Consider the following 19287-nt stretch of genomic DNA (forward strand, 5'->3'; position numbering starts at 1 on the left):
TGCACTTTACCCCCATAGATGTGGTGCCAGCACGGCCTTGAAAATATGGGTTCAAGTTCGAAATAAGCACAAAAATATAATTCCATAAGCTTTAGTGAATAAGTATTCCATATGCATGAGAATTAGGACTTTTTAAGCTTCACATAAATTCGCGTCACTTGGGAGTCGAACCCCCCGCGCAAAAATTCAAGACTGACGCGCTACCTCCACTCTAGACTGCGGTCAAGCCAGCCGACTCATCAAGATCGGGGGTCAAGCCAGCCGACTCAGTTTTTTGCCGTACCTGTATATACTAGCCATTACGGTAATAGCGTCTCAGAACTAGTTTCAAATAAAAGCATTCGTCGGGTACATACAAAAAGACAGTCAATGAAAGCAAATACTATCAAAGGAAGTGTACGGCCGTTGTGGTATTTACTTTCAAAATAAAAGCCCACCAAACATTCCAATATGAGACATATTACATATGATTTTGGATACGATTTAAAAGAAAATGCCCTGTTATTCCAGGCTCATTTCACTTCAGGGCGATAGTTCAAGACCCCATGGGGTCACGCAAAAGGTTTCAGAACATTCTGATGTGGAGTTTATTTTGAAAGTAAATACCACAACGGCCGTACACTTCCTTTGATAGTATTTGCTTTCATTGACTGTCTTTTTGTATGTACCCGACGAATGCTTTTATTTGAAACTAGTTCTGAGACGCTATTACCGTAATGGCTAGTATATACAGGTACGGCAAAAAACTGAGTCGGCTGGCTTGACCCCCGATCTTGATGAGTCGGCTGGCTTGACCGCAGTCTAGAGTGGAGGTAGCGCGTCAGTCTTGAATTTTTGCGCGGGGGGTTCGACTCCCAAGTGACGCGAATTTATGTGAAGCTTAAAAAGTCCTAATTCTCATGCATATGGAATACTTATTCACTAAAGCTTATGGAATTATATTTTTGTGCTTATTTCGAACTTGAACCCATATTTTCAAGGCCGTGCTGGCACCACATCTATGGGGGTAAAGTGCATGATGATAGACCGGCGAATTTGAACCCCGGTCGCTGGCGTTCGGGTCTTATACTAATCCACTACGCTACAGCCGCTACCTCTCAGCGGTCGAAAACATGCGATACATTTCTTGAATCATTGGCTCATCCCAGAAGTGTCAAATTACTTACTTTTTTCTTTTTTTTTTGATATCATACCCTATCCAATAATAAAGAAATTTGAATTTGAATGGTAACAATTCCGTTAAATCCTCGTCCTCGTTTTGATAGTCTCACTCATGGCCGATCAGTGTGTTCTTTCTGATTAGCTCTTAATTGAGATCACCTGTCACGCACTCCTTTAAAGGTGAACACAATTTGTTTGGTTTACTTTTTGCATCGGCCTGTGTCAATCGAGGTTGAGTTTAGTGAGGGTTGAAAGTTTTCGATCTAGATTGCAGATCACTATTGTCACTTTATACAAACTGAAAGTATGCGTTGTTGCGTGTTTGTTTTTGTGGGCATTTGACTGAACAGCCCAGACAAATATTGCTACCAACATGGCACTTCGAAACAGACCACCGCAGTGAGTAAAAGTTATTTTCCTTTATTAAATGTTGATGTTTTTGGGCTGTCTCCTCAGACACAAGCCATCAGTATCCCTGCTCTTTGCACCTTGACATGCATGTCACCGCTGTTTGTTAACCTAGCTTTGCTGATTTGTATCTTGTGGTGTGTGTGTGTGTGTTTTTCTTAACAGGTGTTAGATGACTGACAAGATCTATGGGGGGGCCCCCTTTGGGCCCCCCCATACCAACTTAGTCTTCAAAGGAATCTAGTGCCATGGGACTCCAGTGTCTTCAAAACATCCTCGGAATACATGTGTATGAATGGTCCACCGAAGGGTTGATCTGGAAGCCACCACGGTCCACGCAGTAATCTGCTGCGTGGGCCGTAGTGGCTTCCAGAGCCATCTTTAGGTCTTGGTCAGGATTTGTTAAAGTTGCTCTTCAATGTAGCAGGCTACGGGTTTCTGAAGAAGCCTGCTTTACGTAGCATTGGAGTACAAATATTGTGCAAAATGCTCATGTAATTGCACTAGCACTGGTAACCTGTAGATTAGCTTAGTTTAACGTCATTCGGTGCTGTCTGTCAAATGTGTGGCTTACTTTAAGTCCACAAGGCCCTCTGGTAAACCACGTTGGAACACCCCTGGACAAGGTGATTAGTCACTGGGTGTGTGCTAAAGTTTTGTTCCATTTTTCACTAGTTGGTTAAGGTTTGGTAGAATTGTTTGGATGCTAGCGACGTGATGGCGTATGTACAAGAGCCTACCGTGGCCAGGCCACAGTTGCGACGGCCACGGCCAGATGGCCTAGTGTGAGTGCAACCTTGATTGCATTTGTATACTGTTTACCATTGGATGTTTATGCAATTTGGCTTAATTCATCCGCTGTAAAGCTGCATTTGACTAGTCCAGGGTCGTTTTGTACAGGCTTCCAATTGACCATGTTGACTAGTTTGTGGCAGTTTTTTTTTTTTTTTTTACCCTTGCTTACAATCCAACGGTTGCGACCACTTATGCAACTGGGCTGTGAACCTTGCAATTCTAGTTGTATATTTGTACACGCAAGCTTGTCCATTTATATCGACATCACTAACACTAGCTTCAGCATTTCCTTGTAGGCCATTAGCTGACTTGTGTATTGGAGCGATGATTTGGGTATTTTAAGATGCTTTAAAACCTAAAATAAAGCGAAATGCGTGTCTGGTGTGCAAGAGCCAATTTGTTGGCTTGCAGTAGTCGAGGAGTTGTCGTAAGACGTCTGGAGGTTGTGGCAATGGAGGCTTGTGGTAGATCTGCCATCCAAGAAAGGTTAATTCTTCTGAAGCATGATTAATAGTTTAGTAAATTGAATCTATTCATATAGAACTATAAAATCCAAGACTGCAGCCAGTAACTTGGATCGCAATATGTGGAAAGTATTAGTCTTCATTTGTAACAACAGAATAATTAACATGACTAACTGGGTTTCTTCCGTTTTCTAACTAGGGGGACTTGACTGGTGAGTCTACTGGATTAATCAGTAGCGGTACTTTGCCCAACAGATTTGATGGCATGACTACAGGGTGACAAAGACAATTATTAAAAAAAGAGACTTCTAAAACATATCTGCTAGAACAGTTCCTATACTTTTTGTATAATTTGGTCATGCTGCAAATTTACTTTTTGTAGTTGCTCCATATTTAGTTCTTTGACAGCCTCACCTGCTAGAAAAGTCTATTCAAATCGGCTAAATATAATGAACTAAATTAATAGCCATGAAATGTTGTCACTCATACTAATGGCAAATACCCCCTTTCAGTTGGTGGTTCAACACTGATGTCTCTCTAGGCTTGAGGGAGAGCTCACAAGTAAATTACACGAATGTCCTGGAGCAATTGGGAATACACTTTTATTTAGTCTACCTGACCAGGGACATCTTTGAACTATAGGTCACCTAACCCAAACTTTTCACTCTTGTTAGGTTGTCCTTTTCTCTCGTTTTAACCCGAAAGGGCTGAAAATATCAACATTTCAGGTATTCTGTTTGGATAATGTGCAAAACTTGTGGCTTCACTAATAAAAAAAATTAACGTATGTATTTTTCTTAATGAGGTTAAACTATTCAAAGATTTGTATGCAAAATATTTCTGCTCAATTTGTGGTCAATGAAACTCACATTTTTTAATTTGATAAAACACAACTATGGGTTAAAGGTATTTGCTTTGGGCATCTTTTGATATTTTTAGAATCTAGCTCCATTGCCGGAAATGGTGTCTCCCAGTACTGCAAAAGTGCTTCCACAAGTTTAAAAAAGAATGGGCAGAAAAGGAACTGCCAACTGCTAAATCTATTTAACATGGGTAGAAAGTTTCCATGGAATCTCTTGGCTGCTGGTTCCCAACACAGCTCCACTGTTAGCCTGTGACCTTGCGTTTAACCTTTTTGGACTTTTGGTGACTTTCACAAAAGAGAAATGAACTGGTTAATACAATAAACAAGACATTTGAAACTTCAGCTACATTTTTATCTATTTGTACTGCCTTTGATTTCAACCTGACATGTTTGTCAGGTGATAACTATGTACCTGTGACTGCATATCATGGTACCATTTTGAACCGTTTGTGGATATTGCATTAAATCCATATGCTTGAAACTTTTCAATAATGCATATCAACGAAACAATGGAATGAAATAAATCAAGCAATTTGTGGGACTTGGCTGCTTTTACATTATTACTCATTTTGGGGGTTATTTCAGTCTCTCCAACCTGCAGGTCGTGCGAAGAATCATAATGTGAATGGGAATATTCTATAAATGTCTCATCTTTCGTCTCAACACTTCTGCTGCAGCCGCTTAAAGTCTCACTCCGAGAACCTTAAAATATGAATCAAGCCATTAGAAGTATGAAAATATCTTCCCGGAGGCGTAACGGTGCAAACAAGGTGTGCTTTGACATCTACGTTTTGAGGCGATTGCAACAGTGCCACACATCATATTTGAATATGTTTCGGGGTAGTAATTAGCTGTCGATTTTGGAGACCTTTATCAATAATGACCAGCTATAGATTTGCTTCCCGATGGAGATTTCTGACAAATTACATGTTATTTAGCATCTACACGTTAAGCTGAGTCCAATGAGATCAAGCTCGCCCTCTTGCTACACCGAGATCATGTCCTAGACCATAGGTGTACCATGTAAAATACATGTTACCATTTGCTAGAGTGTCATGCTTGGTGTCTTTGGACTCAGCTCAACTAGTACATGTTGAGCTGGGGATCGAACAATTTCAAAGGTCTAGACCCTTATATTGTATTTTCATTGTATTTGTTTATAATTTTTATTGATACAAATGAATAGATAGGTTTTTGTTAGACTATTCTGTTCCTAAAAACACACTAACAAATCAAGTTTGACAAATTATTATTACATTAGTTGAGATCAGATTACTATCTTTCCCTTACATTATATATTATATATATATATATATATATATAGTTATTTCCTCTTTTCATAAAAGCAGAGTGTGAATGTCGCTCCATGCTATCTAAGAAGGGACTTGTGTCATTTTGTCATAGCCAACAGTGGACCCCGGTCATTAGAAAAAGTTATGTTATGCAAATCAACAGATAAAATGCATTCCTTTAACCGTAGACTAAGCACACAAGTTTGTAGTTGTAAAAAAATAAAAACCTTATTAAGTTTAGATATTTCTGTTCATGACAACATTGTTGGGGCAACTTTAATTGCAAAATAACACTATGTATATACATATATATATATCATATTTTATTTAGATTATTATTACCTCTTAAGAACTATCCATTTTGCTTATTTTTTTTTTTACTCATCCATGATGGAGTGTGAACGTCACTCTATGCTATCTAAGAGAGAACTTCTGTCATTATGTATCAGCCAACAGTGGACCCCTGTCATTCCATACAGTACAAGTGTGGACCATTTTCTGTGATGCAAATCAACAATTCAAATGCATTTCTTTAAAAATAGATTGGGGACTGGAATACATTGTAAAATTGGTAAATTAAGGCTAATTTGGGGATTGAACCATTTCAAAGGTCTAGACCCTTATATTGTATTTGTTTATCATTTTTATTGATACAAATTAATATATAGGTTTTTTGTTAGACAATTCTATTCCTAAAAACACACTAACAAATCAAGTTTGACAAATTATTATTACATTAGTTGAGATTACTATCTTTCCCTTACAGTATATATAGTTATTACCTCTTTTCATAAAAGAAGGAGTGTGAATGTCGCTCCATGCTATCTAAGAAGGGACTTGTGTCATTTTGTAATAGCCAACAGTGTCATCCAAATTAAATGTATTATTATTATTATTATTATTATTAGTGGACCCCTGTCACTACATACAAAAAAAGTGTGGAACTTTTAAAGCTGAGCCTTTTTTGTTTGCATGTTTCAAGAGACTTTACTAAGTAGTCTGTTTAACAGCCCTCTACACTCTGACAGACAGTGTTTGAAGCGACGTGTGTGGATTGGTCGTTGAAAATCAAGCTCTGGCCAGCAGAGGCGCTATAGAGTATGGACTAAACAGTCACACACTTTCAGCTCCCCTCTTTGCAAAAGTTGTGAAAATGCGTCAAAATATTTTAGGCATGTTTTTAGGTTGATTTAAGGCATGACCAAAAGGGGACCTGAAAAATGTCCCCTCTTGGCTCGGAGGTCCCCTGTTGGTGAAGGTGTTACGACGCCGAAGTCCACTGTTGGATAGTTAGGCGAGTACACACACACACACACACACACACACACACACACACACACACACACACACACACACACACACACACACACACACACACACACACACACATACCGGGCTCTCTGGAAAATAGCCTCCCACTCCCACTTGTACCACAGCTAAGTTCAACCTCACAGGAGGACCCGGTTGTTTTCTTACCAATGACAGTACAGTCCCTCCCCACCTTTGTGCTCCAGAAGCCAAGTGGCACCTGGTGGTCCTTTCATGCTATGCCCCTTGCCTCTCTCTGCCTCTCTCCAGGGGAGGCTGCACGACCCTCAGGGCATGGGCATCATCCCCAGGATCGCAGAAGACATATTCAAACACATATTCGCCATGGACGAAAACCTAGAGTTCCACATCAAGGTTGGCTCAAAGGCTACTACCCCCTCCTATGCTGAACGCCCACATGCTGTCCGCCTTACCCCGCGAGGGAATTGTACTGCTTGTGTAATGTGTACGCTTCCGTGCTTTCTGCTGTCTTTCTTGTTTCCAGTTGTCATCGTGTTTCTCCCATTCTAGTCTGTAATGTCTGCATACCTCATAACTTCTTTATTTTCTTCTCTAGGTGTCCTATTTTGAGATCTATATGGACAAAATCCGGGACCTGCTGGATGGTGGGTTTGTGATTAATCGCCTTTCAAAGATTATAATGTGAAATGTGCATCCTGTTGCAAAGACAAAGTCGCTGTTTCCATCACTAGACACATGGAACATTAAATATGTATAGAACATCGGTTCACGATTCTAGTACTAGGTTAAAGCTACATGGTTCATACATCTTTGCTTACAGACAGTTGGTCTCTCTAATGAACAGCTGAAACCGACAAATCACATCAAAAGGCAGCATATGTTGACGTAACTTTATACCACATGCTGTATCTCTAGTATTACTTTTAGCACTTTCAGTTTGCATATATGGTCTCCAATGAGTTTACTTGTGAAACTGTGCTAACTTTGCTAACGTAATATCATTTATTAAATGCTAAGCAATCTACTTAGAGCCACTGCCGCCGGCATACTGTCTGTGGACAAAGACAGTAAGCTTATTTTCAACTTACAACATCTCACCGAAGCACCACACGTTTGTGAATGGTTTCTGTTGTGAATGCAGTGATATGTACACCTTGGGTGTTTGGGAAATAAATCCTGTTAGGGATTGTGACAAGTACATGGAGGGGCAGGCAGAGAGCTGTAATGCAATGTTGTTCTGATCACATCTCTAATGAGGTCACAGCCAGACGTGATGCCCCCCCTCCCTTAACCTCCCCTCCATCTGTATGCAGGGGAGCAGCTAGCGGGAGACAAGGAACATTTAGACACTTAATACCAAGGAGAGCCAGACAAGTGTGATGAACAGGACAGATAACAGCAGCACAGACCCAGACACAACAATGAGACACCCAATGCTTCTTCCGTCGAGAGTACACCTGTGCGTGCACATGCGCATGCACACATGCACATATGTGCACACATATGTGAGCACCTGAAGGCTCCAGAGTCGTGGGAGACATTGATGGATGAGGGGTGACGATAAGGACTGGGGTGACGTGTGTGCTGTGAGTCTCTCTGACGTTGTGTCACTTCAAGCCATCGGTAAATAGAACGCAATGAGAAAGAGGATGACAGGAATTTATCGTCATTTATTTTTCAATATGTTCAAGTCTGTCCTTCAGAAATAAGAGCATAATATATGTATACCTATCCAGAAATTCTCCCTCTCTCTTTGTTTTGCTTTTTCAAGTCAATCACACACACAATTTCAATGTTTCTCTTTATCTTTATCACACACACAGACACACACACACATACACACTCACACACACAAACACACAATAACACATACACATGCATACCCCCACTCAACACACACACACACACACACACACACACACACACACACACACACACACACACACACACACACACACACACACACACACACACACACACACACACACACACACACACACACACACACACACACACACACACACACAGAAAACCACACACGCACACACTATCCATATTCATGTTTTAATCCATGCTTATACAAATGCAGGTAATGCAGTGTTCCTGATAATGGCTTTTTCCTCTGCTCTCTCTTTGTCATCACAGTGACTAAAACTAACCTGTCGGTGCATGAAGACAAGCACAGAGTGCCCTATGTGAAGGTGAGCCTGACACATTGTGTGTGTGCTTTTTAGCCCGGCTGCATATTGGTGTGTGTAATTTGTGTGACATATTTGAAAGCGTGTCAATGCTCAATTGAGCACATTTGGATGTGCATAGTGCAACAATATGTGCTATGCTATGTATTCTAAATGTGTTTGGGTGAGAGAGAGAGAGAGAGAGAGAGAGAGAGAGAGACAGAGAGAGAGAGAGAGAGAGAGAGAGAGAGAGAGAGATAGGGCAATAGAGAGCAAGTCGGAAAAAAAGTGTGTGCATAGTTTTGTTAGGAGGTAAGATTGCTTGTGTATGGATGCATGCATTTTTGGTTTTCATTACGAAAAGTTCACACACGAACGCACACACAATCACACATGGGTTTGCCTCCTGTGACACAGGGCTGCACGGAACGATTTGTGACAAGTCCAGAGGAAGTGATGGACGTCATTGACCAAGGCAAATCCAACCGCCATGTTGCAGTCACCAGTGAGTCATAATATCTCTCTCTCTCTCTCTCTCTCTCTCTCTCTCTCTCTCTCTCTCTCCCTCTCCCTCTCCCTCTCTCTCTCTCTCCCTCTCTCTCTCTCTCTCTCTCTCTCTCTCTCTCTCTCTCTCTCTCTCTCTCTCTCTCTCTCTCTCTCTCTCTCTCTCTCTATATATATCTTTCTCTCTCTCTCTCTCTCTCTCTCTCTCTCTCTCTCTCTCTCTCTCTCTCTCTCCCTCTTTCTCTTTCTCTTTCTCTCTCTCTATATATATCTTTCTGTCTCTCTCTGTCTCTCTCTCTCTCTTTCTCTCTCTCTCCGTCCCTCTCTCTCTCTCTCTCTCTCTCTCTCTCTGTCTCTTTCTCTCTCTCTCCCTCTCTCTCTCTCCCCCTCTCTCTCTCTCTCTCTCTCTCTCTCTCTCTCTCTCTCTCTCTCTCTCTCTCTCTCTCTCTCTCTCTCTCTCTCTTACACGCTCACATCCCTGGAATACTGAATGTGTTGTCCCTTGCCATACGGCGCCTGGGTTGGAAGGTACGAGATGAGGTTCAGATTAAGGCGTGAAATGACTCGCTAGCACCGCTGCCGGGTCTGTGGCTAACAAGAACTTGATCGATAGAGTCGTTAGCTTCCCTGGCATTTGTGTGACGTTCTGTATGTGGCGTTTCAATGAGGTCCCCCGTCTCCCTGGCCTCCTCTTTTTCTTGGCCTTTCCTCTTTTTCCCCGCTTCTAATTGGACTGTACCCTGCCCTCTCCTTTTTCTTCACTTTGTGTTCTGTTCTGGTTTTCCCCTTCCTCTCCTCTCCTCTTCCTCGTACCTCGACTATGTCCTGTCTTCCTCTTGATCCCTCTCATCCTCCTCCTCCCCTTCCTCTCCTCTCCTCCTCTTCCTTTCCTTCCTCCTCTTCCTTTCCTTCGTTGTCCACTCCTCTCATCCTTGCCTCCTCCTCCTCTGTCTCTCCTCCTCCTTTCACCTCCTCCTTCTTCTCCTCCGCTCCCTCCTTCCTTTCTTCGTCTCTGCTCCTCCTCCTCCTCCTCCTCCTCCTCCTCCTCTCCTTCTCCTCTTCATCTACTCCTACTCCTCCTCCTCCTTTCCTCATTGCCTCTGCCTCCTCTCCACCTCCCTTCCTCCTCCTCAGATATGAACGAGCACAGTTCCCGCAGCCACAGCATCTTCCTGATCAACATCAAGCAGGAGCACGTGGAGACGGAGCAGAAGATCTGCGGGAAGCTCTACCTGGTCGACCTGGCTGGCAGTGAGAAGGTAAACACAATCAAAACATTTGCAGGAGACATTTTTTCTTCACCCCGTAGAGATGCTGTGCTTTCTAAAAAATTGGTCACCTTCTTTTGTACATGATATAACAAGATTTACAGCATAATAAGAAAAAACATTGTGGCCTACAAAAATATATAGGACAGCAGTGGACTATTTTCATATGCGGGGGAGTACGTTTTTTATGCCCCTATCTAAGACACTCTCCACGCGTTGTAACTCATCGAATAACCTCTGGTTAAGCTGAATATTTTAAAGCGGAACACTGCTCAGTACTATTTTTTGTTAAAAAGCGTGTCGCTGACAAATTTTCAGTCTTCCACGTTAAGTCAGTTTTCATAAAATATTTGCACTATTGACATAATTTGACCGTGAATCCCTGACCCGTGGCGGTAATGGTCCAAGTTCTCCATGCTTTTTGGAACGAGAATTGAGTTGAGGGTTATATTCCTGACCTCGATTTAAACTTGCAGAACTCGTGTACGAAGAAGCACTCTCTCATATTCTAAAATAGCTCAGCGCGACGGATCCCCTTTAGGAGCATAAGTCATTAATGCAGGGTTGTGTTGATGTTCTTCACTGAAACGGAAAGTGGAAGAACATCATTAGGGGGAGGGGGGGGGGGGGGGGAGCATATCTGTCCATGGAAGCTAACCGGGGGATGTGTACATGCAAAAATTATTAGTGAAAGATCCAGCCGACTGACTGAGGTGATAGGCTGACTGTAATTACTGTAAGTCTGTTTTGGGCTTAGTTCAAAAGGAAAAAGGAAATCGAAAATTCTTAAATTTCTCTTCCCTAATTACAGCAGGTGTACTAATTGCAGCATTTAAATCAGATGAACTTGAGGGGAAGGTGTACCACCTGCGGAAGGAGGGCTGATTAACATAGCACTACCTTGAATGAAGAGCAGTAGACCCCCACCGCCCCAGTCTATTGATCCTTGTCAACCCGTTCCAGCGTGTCTGCCATGGCCCGTTTGTTTTCGAGGACAGAATCCTTCTGTGGGTCGCTCAAAGGTACAATTCGAGATGGAACCCAACAACAAAGCGGAAAGTAATTGCTTCCAAAGTGAAAAACAAATCTCCATGAATCCGTCTCGTGCTAAGAGAAAAAATCAATTGTGCACCTCGACGTGGCTCATAAGCGCTGGATCAACAGAGTGCAACCTCAGCAGCCGCACAAGCACACAACTAGGCCACGGACGCCATTGCTCCATTTCAGTGGAAGAGTGTATCGCAGTGATGCTATTGATGTGGAAGTTAAAAGTGTGTCCCGTGAGACAAAACATTTAACCAGGTTTGCTTAGAGCAGCTGAAGGCCATTCTCCCTTTATAGTTGCTGACTGCGTGCGCTTTCCCCACTAATAACCGTGGTCTGAAGCTACCTACACAACCACCCGTGTTGCTCCCATAGGGGCGACACACGAAGAGAGATGCGCTCTAGTAACTCCATAGAATTTGTAGCCACACATAATGCCTTCACTGCCCATACACAGTAAGTGTATGGAAGCCACTGTCACACATCGCACAAGCAGTGCGATGATGTCATTTGCCATACACATCCTTTTCTCTCTCGGTGGTTGCTCCTGTTTCCTTGTCTGTTTCTGTCAACATGATGCTATCCTGCTGTACACTGATTGGTGCGCTGCTTATTCGGAGAGCGACTTGACATCCAGCCTGAGCGGCGTGGGCTGTGTGTGTTTGTGACAGGTCAGCAAGACGGGAGCAGAGGGAGCAGTGCTGGATGAGGCCAAGAACATCAACAGGTCTCTGTCCGCCCTGGGGAACGTCATCTCTGCCTTGGCTGAGGGCACGGTAATCAGAGAGCCCCTGCTTCCCTCCCCTTGTCCTATACTTCCCTCTTTCTTTCAGGCTCCTGCCTAGCTCCTCCCTCCCTTCCTTCCCTCTGTCTGGCTCCTGCCTAGCTCTGTCCTTCCTTCCTTCCTTCCTTGCTTTCTTCCTTTCTTCCTTCCTTCCCTCTGTCTGGCTCCTGCCTAGCTCCACCCTATCTTCCTTCCTTCTTTCCTTCTTTCCTTCTCTCCTTCCTTCCTTCCTTCCTTCCTTCCTTCCTTCCTTCCTTCCTTCCTTCCTTCCTTCCTTCCTTCCTTCCTTCCTTCCTTTCTATCCGTCTCGTTCCTATCTAAAGTGACTAGACTGCCTCCAGCAAGTCCCTTTCAAGGTGTAATTCTGTGTTTTCATTGAGAGAGGGAGAGAGAGTGCTCACACTGACGGCAGCAGTAACTGTAAACGGTGCTGTCAGCAATGTTTCAATAGGAACCTTTCTGAATATAATACTATAATGATAATTTTGCATGGAAATGTTTTGCTTGTGTGGATCCATTCACACCAGCAGTCTGGTCATGCACAAAACCACACAGCCCTTGTCACGCTGATGTTCCAGTGACATCTTCTATTTCGCCTTCTCAAGGGTGGATAACCGACTTTAAAGGCACGCCACATTGCTATAAATATGTGTTGAGGGTCGGTATTTGCTAATTAGTGCTAATTAAGGCTAGTTCTTGCTCGCAGCCCAGTTTTTATAGATCATACATTTTCAGGAAGCCCTTGTCACTGCGAGGAGCTTCAGGGCCCGATGGTAAACAGCTAGTTATTATCTATCTATCATATGCTGTATGTCATCACTATAATAACTATAATCCAACAACTTGACAACTCGCAATGTGTTAGTTCGATTGAGCCCCTCCCAGTGAGTAGGTGGGAGACTTTCAGAAGTCCGTAAATAACATAGTTCTATCCCCTCTAACTGGCTGTGGAAGTGTGTGATTTTATTGATAACGTTATTCAAATCCCTATCAATCAGCATTGAGTTTTTTGGCATCAGATCTGTAGCATTGAATACAGATCTGTCCAGTCCTGTTTAAGCTGAGTTGAGATATTGCACATTCCACCCTCAGGTTATAATACCAATCCATAATCTCATAACTCTCTGTACTTTACTCTACACACTTTATGAACCATTTCCCTCTGCCCTTCTTCCAGCTTATTATCTCCTAATTAAACCACTCGGCCTTCCAACAGCCTCATTAGCAACGTTAACGTTATCAGTGGTTCCACATCAAACTTGGTTTGACGATTTCAGATGGTGGTTGTTGTTTTGGTAGCCGAAAAGTTGGCCATCAACGTCTCAATAATTAATCAAAGACATGTTTGTTCTGTAGCCTGCAGGCTCCTGTGAGGACTGAGTGAAATAGAGAAAAAAATTCTCAATGTTCGGTTCAAAGCCAGCCACTTCAAATGAGCGAGTTCCGATGGTTGCTTTTCTTTTTCTCTTTGCTCTGCGTTTTGGGTTGGTTGTGAGTTTGTATTGAATTTTCTAGGATTTCATTATTGTATTCCTTGGATTCTTAACTTCTCTGTGCTGTTTGTTTCTCTCTATCACTGTCTCTTTCTCTATACGTCTCTCCCTCCCTTTGTTCCTCCAATTTTCTATCTCTCTATCTACCTCTCTCTCCCTCTGTTCTTCCACCTCTGTCTCTATCTGTGTCTCTCTATCTCTCTCTCCCTCTCTCCCTCCACCTCTCCCTCTCCCTTTCTCTCTCTCTCTCTCCCTCTGTTCCTTCACCTCTCTGTCTCTCCTATCTCTCTCCCTCCACCCCTCCCTCTCCTTCTTCCTTTCGCTCTCTCCCTCTGTCGTTCATCTCGCTGTCTCTTCTATTTCTCTCCCTCCACCCCTCCCTCTCCCTCTTCCTCTCGCTCTCTCTCTCCCTCTGTCGTTCATCTCGCTATCTCTTCTATCCCTCTCCCTCCGCTATCTCCCTCCACGTCTCCCTCTCTCTCTCTTTCTCTCTCTCTCTCTAGAAAACCCACGTGCCGTACCGGGACAGCAAGATGACTCGCATCCTGCAGGACTCGCTGGGTGGGAACTGTCGCACCACCATGTTCATCTGCTGCTCTCCCTCCAGCTACAACGACGTGGAGACCAAGTCCACGCTCATGTTTGGCCAACGGTAAATAAATCAAACAACGAACAACCTCTATCCATGGCGCCGGCCCTCTGCGGCAGGGTTTTGTTCTACATGGCTCGGACCAAGCGGGGTGTGAGACAGCTGGTGTACACCCTACGGCAGGGGGGAGGCTTAGCGGAGATGCGAGTGGTATTTACAACTGTTATCCACTGGCTTTATCTGTGCTGGGCTGCTCCTCCAGGGAAACAGGGATTTGGCCGGTTTTCCTTTTTTGTCTCGTAGCTTTTCCATGGCTTTTTCCTGACGGTTGCTGTCTGACAGAGGGGCCTACAGCTTCCTGCGCTTTAGTCCCCTCCACCACAACCCCCCACACCCGAGCCCAAATAACACACCATTTTTTATTTACCAGCAAGAGTATTTTACTGAAAAATGATTTTGAATGCACAGCGTTTGGCAGACTTACAAATCAAATACTGCATACTGCAAACATCCTGACCCCCCCCCCCCCCCCCCCCGAGCCCATCTGTCTGCCTTCAGCTGATTCCACTTAGGATAATTGCTTAATTGCTGTCGACAACAACAACAGCACCAACTTCGTATACTTTTCAAAAATGTAAATAATGAATAACAAAATAAAAGTGCTCTTCTCATTGTCAGTATGTTGGTTGATAAACAAATATAGGCCTTTATCGTCTTGTGTTGGATGGTTGGACCTTTAGTCCAACCTAGTGCATTCTTGGTTGGAAAGTTGGTCTTAAGTAGATCTATAAGACCAATGTACTACTCTGCTTTTCTGTTCTTGGCATGTGCTAAGTGGCATGTGTTAAGTGGTGCACTACATAGATCTACTGCATTCTTACATTCCTCTTATCTCCATACATAACATACTCTAGAGACACTGACAATCACATTATGCAGAAGACTAATTAGCATATCACGACAGGCGACGCAATCTCTGCTGAGCTGTTAAGAAAAACCTATCTCATTCTCTCTCTCTCTCTCTCTCTCTCTCTCTCTCTCTCTCTCTCTCTCTCTCTCTCTCTCTCTCTCTCCCTCCCTCGCTCTCTTTCGATTCCCTTGTTTATTTTGCTGCTTTCCCCACCTTTTGTCTTATTTTATTCTCTCAATTCGACCTACTCTGAAATTTACCATTTTCTCTTTCCATGCTACTTTCTCTCTCTCTCTCCCCCCCCCTCTCTCTCTCTCTCTCTCTCTCTCTCTCTCTCTCTCTCTCTCTCTCTCTCTCTCTCTCTCTCTCTCTCTCTCTCTCTCTCTCTCCCCCTCTCTCTCTCTCTCTCTCTCTCTCTCTCTCTCTCTCGTTCTCTCTCTCTCTCTCTCTCTCTCTCTCGTTCTCTCTCGCTCTCGCTCTCTCTCGCTCTCGCTCTCGCTCTCTCTCTCTCTCGCTCTCTCTCTCTCTCTCTCTCTCTCTCTCTCTCTCTCTCTCTCTCTCTCTTACCCCCTCCCCCCAGTGCTAAGACCATTAGGAACACAGCTTCGGTGAACCTGGAGCTGACAGCGGAGCAGTGGAAGAGGAAGTATGAGAAGGAGAAGGAGAAGAACCGGGCCATGAAGGAGGTCTACCAGAGGCAGGACGACGAGCTCCGGCGCTGGAGGAGCGGTCGGTTAATGATGTGACGTGTGTGTGTGTGTGTGTGTGTGTGTGTGTGTGTGTGTGTGTGTGTGTGTGTGTGTGTGTGTGTGTGTGTGTGTGTGTGTGTGTGTCTTCCCTATGTCAGGATCATCTCCCATCGCTTGGTTGAACATTTTTAAATTCAAAGCTAGTGAACAGAACTTTAACTGGGAGTTTATGTCAAAAATCTTTGACAATCGGGTATCAGAAGACAAACTACCGGAATCAAACACACATACTCACCATATTTAGCACTCTGAAAACACGCACGCACACACAGACAAAAAATGGAAACCACTAAACAACACAGGTGAACAGAAAGAGCAATCAACCCAGGTGAAATTAGTCTATTAAACGAAGAGACGCAGCGAAAACCTTAAACTCGTTGCAAAACATGGCAACATTTTAATGAGAGACACAAGCCGCAGGATTAGCAAAAGAAAGTAATCGACTTTAATTTGCGTGGCAGATTGGATTCCAAAGCGCTGCAATGTACAGGTTCAATAAAATGTAATTGAAATCCTGAATCAATGCATAGGCGCCCTTCAGCCCCACAACTGTCTGTGGTCACGTGCCTTAATGCTTGAGTTCAAGCATCAATAGGCCTTTATCACAGAGCTGCAATAGAAAGGGCGCACATATCATTTTCTTAGTGAGTTTGAACCGTTTTCGCCCCTACTGTTACAACCCTTTGATTCAATCCTATTCTATGTTTGAAGAATGATGTAACATAATGTATTATAACATATACGGACCACGGAACATATCAATTCCGTGGTCTTTGGGCTGGAAATGGTTGGAAAAACATAGTATCATTGTGTTGTTTGAAAAAAAAAAGCGAACCTCCAAGAGACTACATTGGGAGAACTAATGTGTATGTGTCATATAACCAATGCATATAAAGTGTACACTGTCCTATATTTGCACACAAACGAATTCACACCTTGTGTATTGCATTCAAAAGGTTGCTTTGCACCACCAGCTAGGCTAGGACCAGCCATCCACAGAAGTCACACCATCTGCTCCCTTACTGCCTGTTGCTGCTAGCCATCGCTCCTTGTTTGGGCAAAGTGATTTTCACTATGGATGTGGAAATGGTACAGCGATGGGAACTTTTTGCTCCACCGCTGCCACATTCAAAGTACAGCCAGATGATCTCCTTGGGCGTCTGTCCAAGAGCGCTCAGTGCCTCCTCCTTGGGCGGCTCGGGCTGACATTGCTGAAGGCCTTTTGGCCACTTAGTAGAATTAGAATCCTTACAGCCTTTGTGGAGCTGCTGTGAGGGTTTTCATGTTTTATACATCGCTGTGTGTTAGTGATCCTCGGAGTGAACAAGGGGATAATCTCACCTGAGGGTGGTTAATCAAATCCATCATTTAGTTGTTGGACACACACACACACACACACACACACACACATACACGCACACACACACACACACACACACACACACACACACACACACACACACACACACATGCAAAGACACACACAGACAAGCACATTCACCATATTGCAGTTTGGTCAATCCAAAAGTCAATGCACTCAACTGTTTGACATTCAAGCTATATAATAAATCAGTCATGATTCTAAAATTGGTTTATCCCCACTGGTTGAAGCTGTGGATATGAAAATGATGTACCCATCTATGCCTGTCAGTCTGCATATGTGTGTGTTTGTGTGTGTGTGTGTGTGTGTGTGTGTGTGTGTGTGTGTGTGTGTGTGTGTGTGTGTGTGTGTGTGTGTGTGTGTGTGTGTGTGTGTGTGTGTGTGTGTGTGTGTGTCCCTACATATAAAACCACACGTCCTATAAAAGTAATCGAGGACATTTAATTTCCTAATGGATCAATTTGACAGCCTCGTTGCCCCCTACCCCCGTCCCACAGTGACCTCCGTATTGTCTCCCACCTCATGCAGGGAACGCCCAGAGATGGATGCACTTGACCCCCACTCTCATGTGCTTCCACACCCCCACCCCTCCACTCAAAGACTAGGACTAAGAAGCAGTTAACAGCAGATGTTCATATACCCCCAAAAGACCACCCCCTCAGGCTCTCCCTCCACACATACACACTCACAAACACACGCACAATCTCACATTGAAACAGACACACACACACACAGTGACCGCTGAAGTTGTATTCCTGTGATGCTAATTAGATGCCGTAAAAGAATGCCCTTGTTTTAAAGAGGACTTCCCGCTCTGTTTATGAATCCATAAATCAGATGTGGAGCGCCGCTCCGGTCTAGCTAGGGAACCATTGTCTTCTCTTCTTTGCAAAAATAAGTCAACATATTGTTGTCTTGAAGCAGATATTCAATCACGTAGGCCAGCAGTAATTTAATGTGTTAAATTGAATTCAAAACCATAAAGTCAAAGGATGAATAACACACTAAAGATGCCCTAATCTTTATAGGGAACATAAAAGACAAATAAAAACATCACCATCAAGTAATATCAATAAATCTGTACCAAAGTCTCAGAGAGGTGGTGTTGATCCTCATTCAATTTCTCCCGTCTTTAGGGGAAAACGTCCCTCAACCGGAGCCGCTGAGCCCAGGGTCGCTTGGTGGGCAGACTGCGGCCCCCGGGGTGGACGGGCCCTCCCAGGACATGTGCAGCCCCTGCAGCCCCTGCAGCCCCACAGACTCCATCGTGGTGCGCATCTCCGAGGAGGAGCGGCACAAGTACGAGGACGAGATACGCAAGCTCTACAAGCAGCTCGACGACAAGGTGATGGACGTGGCCAGGGGCTGGGGGGATAAACACATCGATCACAGGCGGGAACGGGTGACACATCACATCACCGTAGACACGTTGTCATTTACTGCTCGCAAACAATCGATTGTGTTCCGGGTGTGTGTTTGCATTCTTCACCATGGCGTGCAACGATCCCATTAGAGATGCATTCGTTCATGTTTCATTCATGTAAATGGTTGCCAGTGTGAATGTACAGCAGCACTGCAATTTTGTTTACTTGACATCTGGTAATGGGAGTCATTTGGATGATTGCCACGTTTATTGTCATTTGTCATAACTTGCCACAGCATGCCGTACACAAGGACTTCCCCATGTGCTTTATAAGCCATCATTTCTGATTGTAATGCTTCTTACAGTTTCCATATCACCACTGACAATAATCCACTAATAGTGCCGGTGTTATGTGTCCCGTTTACCTCAGTATATCTACACAATGTGTCAGCGGGAAATGGGAATATTCTAGTGGCTTTCAGGGTTCGTGGCGGCTCAGTAATAGCTTAGCGGATCCACATATCACTCTCTATCCCCGCTGAAATACATCAGGGATAGTGGTGGCTGGTCCCAAGTGCATGTGTAGAGCGTAGGATATAGAATATAAATGTATACACTAAGCATCGTCACGTGCGTGTGGGTGTGTGTGTGTGTGTGTGGGTGTTCCAGGATGATGAGATCAACTACCAGAGCCAGATGGTCGAGAAGCTGAAGGAGCAGATGATTGACCAGGAGGAGGTAAAAGACTTC

At 43.9% G+C, this 19287-nt stretch overlaps 1 protein-coding gene across 1 annotated transcript in view; it reads left to right on the forward strand.

Annotated features, from left to right (window-relative positions):
• kif5ab (kinesin family member 5A, b) overlaps window positions 1–19287 on the forward strand; it is a 69722-nt gene that overhangs the window by 24229 nt on the left and 26206 nt on the right. The window contains exons 4-13 of the mRNA XM_056606534.1: window positions 6564–6668; window positions 6871–6919; window positions 8421–8476; window positions 8870–8957; window positions 10091–10215; window positions 11940–12044; window positions 14049–14197; window positions 15625–15773; window positions 18311–18519; window positions 19207–19275. Of these exons, the coding sequence (XP_056462509.1) occupies window positions 6564–6668; window positions 6871–6919; window positions 8421–8476; window positions 8870–8957; window positions 10091–10215; window positions 11940–12044; window positions 14049–14197; window positions 15625–15773; window positions 18311–18519; window positions 19207–19275 (1104 nt within the window). The remainder of the gene's footprint in view (window positions 1–6563; window positions 6669–6870; window positions 6920–8420; window positions 8477–8869; window positions 8958–10090; window positions 10216–11939; window positions 12045–14048; window positions 14198–15624; window positions 15774–18310; window positions 18520–19206; window positions 19276–19287) is intronic.

Source organism: Gadus chalcogrammus, chromosome 13 (assembly GCF_026213295.1).
Source record: "Gadus chalcogrammus isolate NIFS_2021 chromosome 13, NIFS_Gcha_1.0, whole genome shotgun sequence".
NCBI lineage: Eukaryota > Metazoa > Chordata > Actinopteri > Gadiformes > Gadidae > Gadus > Gadus chalcogrammus.